The sequence below is a fragment of the Medicago sativa genome, chromosome 4 (genome assembly GCF_051527215.1).
Source record: "Medicago sativa cultivar Bolivia chromosome 4, Bolivia_mono, whole genome shotgun sequence".
Classification (NCBI taxonomy): domain Eukaryota; kingdom Viridiplantae; phylum Streptophyta; class Magnoliopsida; order Fabales; family Fabaceae; genus Medicago; species Medicago sativa.
In genome coordinates this window covers 81,285,616-81,291,943 of record NC_140752.1, presented here as the reverse complement: position 1 = coordinate 81,291,943, position 6,328 = coordinate 81,285,616, and the positions used below count along the sequence as shown (strand labels likewise).

General features: G+C 34.3%; 1 protein-coding gene across 3 annotated transcripts; it reads right to left on the bottom strand.

Moving 5' to 3' along the window:
• Nucleotides 1-1,257: 1,257 nt before the first annotated feature.
• On the bottom strand, nt 1,258-4,943 carry LOC146932562 (branched-chain-amino-acid aminotransferase 6-like). 3 transcript variants are annotated; one of them, XM_085704262.1, is made up of 10 exons: nt 4,603-4,943; nt 4,149-4,217; nt 3,848-4,025; nt 3,175-3,351; nt 2,747-2,878; nt 2,523-2,621; nt 2,180-2,296; nt 1,949-2,044; nt 1,719-1,831; nt 1,258-1,574 (listed from the first exon to the last, which is right to left on the bottom strand). In XM_085704262.1, the coding sequence occupies exons 1-10, from the start codon at nt 4,716-4,718 to the stop codon at nt 1,460-1,462; spliced, it is 1,212 nt and encodes a 403-aa protein (XP_085560388.1). In that variant the 5' UTR covers nt 4,719-4,943; the 3' UTR covers nt 1,258-1,459. The 3 variants fall into 3 exon arrangements, with proteins under 3 accessions (XP_085560388.1, XP_085560390.1, XP_085560389.1); XM_085704264.1 differs by having other exon boundaries at nt 4,149-4,214; nt 4,603-4,915; XM_085704263.1 differs by having other exon boundaries at nt 4,581-4,651.
• Nucleotides 4,944-6,328: the final 1,385 nt, after the last annotated feature.

The following is a 6,328-nucleotide window of genomic DNA, read 5'->3' as shown; positions in this document are numbered from 1 at the left end:
ACCCCAAGTCTTTAGAGCAGGAGTTGGAGAGAATGACTAAATCATTTTGGTGGGGTTCAAATAAAATGATTGGAAAAGGAAAGGTCGGAAAAGCTTACTATGAGAAAGGAGCACAGTGGTATGAGAATTTGCTATTTTTACGGCTTCAATTTGGTAATGTTAGGGAACAAGGGAGGAGTAAAATGCAAAATCATAGATGAATATTGGTGTTTGGTGTCAACCATGGCTTCGTGACAACGCAAATGCGTTTTTGATGTCACCGCCAATCATAGGGTAAAAAAATATGAAGTAACAAATTTAATCGTTCATGATAATAATTGCCAATTTGGAGGCTTAGCAACAATGGTCATTATTCGGCTCGGTCGGTCTATTATCATGCAATATTTATAGCATTTGGTGGACCCAGTTCTGATGTGCACAGAAGGCTTTGCCGAAGCAGTTTTCAATCTTATGGAGCAGTTAAATAAGGCGTGTATGGAAAAGTTTGTCATGGTGTTGTGGATGGTATGGTGGAGAAGAAACAAGAAATGTAGGAATGATGAGTTACCGTTGGCTTTTGGAGTGAATGGGTGCGCGAAAGAGGCGATGGAGGACAGGATTTGGTTTAGAATTCGAACAGAGGTTACAACCTAGATTTTAGATCAGAACCCGGTCCTGAAATGGACCAAACAGCTTGTTTCGTAGAGTACAACATATACCGCATAGGATCTTGTATCCACGATGTAGAAGACAATTTCGTGCAGCATTTACAGCAAATTTCCAAGGTAAACCAGAGATCAAAGAAGCCGAAACTAGATGTCTGAGGGAGACAATTTGGTGGCTACATAATTTATCTCATGATCAAGTAGAGATAGAAATGGACTGTTTCCAAGTATTCCAGGATTTAAAGTCTATAGAATTACGAACAACAGAGTATGGTGAAATTATTGAGGCTTGTAAAGAGCTCCTTTCTCTGAATCAAAACTTTAGGGTAAGTTTTGTTAAGTGTCAAGCCAATAGAGTGGCCCATGAGTTATCTCGGGCATCTCGTTCTTAGCTAGTCACCAAGTTTTTTATTTATCTCCACCCTGTATTGAACCTATTATTATGAATGAAATGCACTAAGTTGGTTTCTGTCACAAAAAAAAAACATAGAAGTAAAGTGTAAATAACTTTTTTTGTTTTCTCATATAATGTTCTTCCAAGCTACTGGCTACAACGGAAAAACTAATCTCTCATAGTTACTTTACTACCACACAAAGCAGATTCACACACAAGTTGTAGAAATAACTTGCTTTAATAAGTTCAGTTTATTATAAATGGAAATTTGGACTTGGCATGTTCAGAGTTTTATTGTGCTAAACATATCTCTAGACTACCTCTACCTGTATGTTTGCAACTGAAATCCAAACATACTATTGATGATTAGGAATAAAAATGACAGACAAGTATTATCATTTAACAAGGTGATGCCAATTTCTCAATCTACTTGGACTGTCCATGACTTTTTGTCCTCAATACGCCCTGTTTGTATTCCAACCAGTATTCCTCGTAGTTTTTCAGACAACATTTCTGCGCCTGTTTTATATTCAGCTCTGCATTGCAAATATTTTCCTTGTGTTTAGCATTATCATTAGGTGCACAAGATATTTCCAACAAAAAAAATTGACTAAAATGAAAGGGAACACAAAACATGTAAGACAAGAGAACGTGATTAATTGAAAGTGCAGTTAAATTACCTTGTTTCCTTATATGTTACAGATGCAACAGAGGTAACAACCACTGCAGTTCCTGTGCAGAACACTTCATCAGCACTCATCATTTCCTCCACTGATATGGAACGTTCTATGACCTGAACATAGTTTTGTTACAAAAAATCTTTTGTAAGTTTAAAACCATAAATCATTAATCATCTATATTGTAAATTTGTAGAAAATAATGGCAAACATTGGGAGGGAAAAATAAATACCTTATAACCCAAATCAATGGCGATGTCTATGATGGATTTTCGTGTGACCCCAGGCAGAATAGATCCATCTATTGCCGGAGTGAAGATATCATTTTCCTTAACAAGATTAATGCAAAACACAAACATTAGACCAATTTTTGTTTCGGATATAGTAAAATATGGTTTGAACTTTGAACATCAAATTTGTTTATAGTAGTATATGTGCATATGAAATCAAGATCGCTGATGCACCTTCACAACAAATATATTGCACGCAGTAGCCTCCTCAATATTGTTTCCAGTTGCTGAATCCAAGAACAAGACATCAGAAAATCCATTGGCTTTTGCTTCAGTTACTGCAGTATATATCTACACAGCCAGAAATATGCATAATGAAGAGCGAAAGCTTATAATATGATTGTGATTTGATATAGCAGCCTAAGTAACAATATGCATCAGTCCTTTGATGTGATTTCTTCTCAAATCTCACAACTTTTCACAAGTCACAACCAAGGAAAATATATAATAATTTGGAGAAAAAAAACCATCAAACGGTGATGTAATAATATATTACTATCACTATTGCCATGCTTACCGGGGCATAATTAGTAACACTCTTGATTCCTCCTGTTCCACCACTGCCAGCTATTGATCGATGAAATTTATCCTCCACTTTTAAGTTTAGTCTTCCTCCCTGTTATTTTTTTTTTTTTTTTTAAAAAAAAAGAAGGAATCATGAATATGAAATTCAACAAGTTGTAAGATGAATCTTTTCCTTATTAACAAAACAATATAAGTAAATCCAAATCCATGGCTGACCTCGTGGTAATTTCCAACAGGGGAGCAATAAATGAGAAATGTGTACTCAGGTGATGGAGCCAAGCCTAATGCAGCTCCTGTTCCTATCAGCAAAGGCCTAAGATAAAGCGTCCCTTTCCCTGGAGGAGGTACCTGTTTCAATTTTGAAAGCTCAATTAGTTTCGTATCTATTGTGTACGCATATCGTCATATATATACCTGAAGTCATGATATTAAATTGCGGTTCAGAACCACTGTTAGGGCCACAACATAAGTTTTTGGCGATCTCCACAAGGTGAAAATCGCAACCGAAATTGAAGCTGCATCTGTCTGCAATTTTCCACGATATGAAATATCGCAATGCACGTGACTACAACCGCAACGTAAAACCATGCATGAAGCTGATTAGACTGAAAAGACCACAAAGAGAGATAAGAGGAAATACATACCCAACGTTTATTGGCAAGAACTGTTTGCTTAACAGCATCAACAAACTGCTCAACTGATGGTGATGGCATACACAACCTATCAGCCCCCATCTTCATGCGTAGAGCATTCTCCTCTGGTCGGAAAAGAAGGATTCGCCCATCTTCGGTTCTATATGCTTTTAGTCCCTCAAAGATTCCCTATAAATAAAGAAACCATTTTAGTGCATTTTTAGACATCTGGCCAGATTTGATATGTGAGCAAACAGAAGAAAGTCACTTGTGTGTGCGCGTGCGTACAAACACACCCTATATCCAGTGGCGGATCTACTTGGGGACCCATGGTATCCCCCAAGTTTACTTTATATATAGTATTATGCATAATTAGACAGCAAGTTCTCAGTTGTTGCAGTGGACAATAACTGATGTAACACAACTAACTTTCATGTTTTAACAGGAAACATATAAGTCTTAAGTGTAAAGTAGTACAAGGCATGATTTTAAATTGCAGTCACCAACCGTAATTGTGACTGTAATATAACGAATTTTGAGGTCTTTGTAACGGTATTACAACCGCAGTTTTGACTGCATCAGTCACATTTTCCAACAATATAAACCAGTGTAACAATAACCGCAACCTCAATTTAAAACCATCATACAAGGGTATTTCAACAAACATATATTGTGCACTTTTAACCTGTCCATAGTTTATGATACCAGCAGCCGGGCTTATCTCAATGTTTCCATAGCGAATGAGGGATCCTGGTGAAAACTTTTCTCCTTTTGTGCATTTCATGACATGCATGTAATCTGTTGGAGTCAGATTAAAACTAAGCCCTTCCCAATTGATGTCAGCATAATTTTCACCCATATCACTGTAATTTTTTCATACAAAAACGGTTGATCAAATAATTTAAAATATATACTCTTTACTAGTAAAAGCAAAAGTACAATATTATACAAGAATTTTGAATGGTAAATTTAATGGAATATTGTACCTTTCAGAACCATCTTCATTGTCCCTTAAAATAGAAGGAGGAGCCATGGTTGAGAGAAATGGGATCCTTCTGCATTGAAAACCCATGTCAGGCATATGGCTTACATAATCATGTATAATATTATAGAATTTTGAGGCATCATTATAGAAATTTGTGATGTGTATAATATTATAAGTAAATACTCAAAAGAATAGTAATGAAAGTCTTTATATTAATTCTTTCAAAAGAATAGTGTAATGAAATTGGTGCTATGTATGTACTTGTTTAATTTGACAGAATCACGATTAACCACTATGAGTTTCTAAAATCTAACGAAACAACGTTCATTTTAAAGTTTTGAACAAAACAAAATCACCACGTCACCATGATTTCGTAAAAAGACATTGACAACAAACATGTTAATACATGTGACAGATTTTAATGAAACATTACATCACTTATCAATGGTTGGTACCTTGTTATCGTGTGAAAGCTGCTACTAAGTTTGAATGGAGGTTGTTGTAGGAAAGAGAAGAGAAATAAAGATCTAGGAAAAGAGAAGGACAATGTGGATCTGAACGGAAAATGCATCTCCACAAGGCCTTTTTATAACGTAGTAAGTGTCAAATTTTGGAACCATTCAACTCAAGCAAGCACGTGACGCTGATTCTGGAGGAATCAACAGTTACAAAATAAAAACATATGCATGGATTCCATCTACTTTTGTTTTGTTGTATAAAGGGCTTATCTTTTCTTTGCCAAGTAAGGATACAAATATTTCTAGATTTGGAATGGTTTAGTGATTTTGCAAAAGTTCATATGGTGATTTCATTAAAAATACTATATATGTTTTTTAATTATAAGTATTATTACTACTTTTTTAGACCGTTTTTATTAAATGGTTTTTTTAAGTGAGTTTATATTTACAAAATTCTTTCTTTTTTTGTAGTGGCCATGGTTCGAATCCGGACCTTTGCATATTTTATGCACTGTCCATGCCAATTGAGCTAAGCTCATGAGAACATTACAAAATTCTTTCTACATAAACACCAACTTTGCTTTTCTCCTTACAAAAAAAAAAAAAAAACTTTACTTTTCAATAGCATTTGCTTCGGATTTTGTTTAGGTAAATTTTTTTTTTGACCAAAATTTTAAGTAAATGTTAATGATTCTTAAAAAAAAAAAAGTAAATGTTAATGATACTCGGACTCGGCACTTTTGACCAAAATTTTAAGAAAATGTTAATGAATGCACTCGACATTTTTGACTAAAATTTTAGGTAAATGTTAATGAATGCATCGGGCATTCTCTCAGGACTTGCATAAGCAAATATTAATTTTCTTTAACATAAGCAAATATTGGACAAATGCTTGTGAACATTTTGTTGCTTATATACAGGGCCGGATTTTGGGGTGTGCAAACCGCTCAATAGAATTGGGTCTCCCTAAGGTATGGACCTCAAAAAAAAAATAGCTCAATAGTACTACTAAGTGTTAGGTGGGTGTCTTTTTGGGAGGGTGGTTTGAGGTTCCTCGTGTATACGGTAGTGATTTTCACCTTTCGATGTACCGCATATATACGACACATTGTATTTATCTTTTAAAAATTTTAAATAGACATTATTCTTTAAAAAAAAAATTTATTTTATTACGAGTCTTTTTTCATTTACAGAACCGAGCCTCCAGATGCGTAGGAACGGCCCTGCTTATATGCATGTGGGGTTGTTGCTGGGATTGATTGAATTATGGGTCATCACAATTTTAACAAAAATTACACATAATATCTTTAATAAAGTCACGGTGCAACTACGATTTCAACAAACTTCACCAATCCAAACATGCATTATATTCAAAATCGGGATAGTATCTTTGTTTATAAAACGGAAAAGAGAATAATAACCAACACATACTTGGTTTTTCTAAAATAAAACATATACTTGTTTGAATGGCAAGGGACTCAAACTTAAATAAATAAGTAATATAGGTTTCGATCCTTAAAAGAATTTTTTTTTTTTTTTGAAGGACCCTTAAAGAGTTATTGATATCTTAAATTTTGAACTAATTGATGAATATTTTGAAAATAATACTATTAAATTAGTTAAATTTTAGTATTTACCAGTATCATGGAACATTAAATTTGAGTCTGTTTTTCTCTTATATTTTTTTTTGGTGAAATGTTTTTCTCGTATATTTTGATCAAAG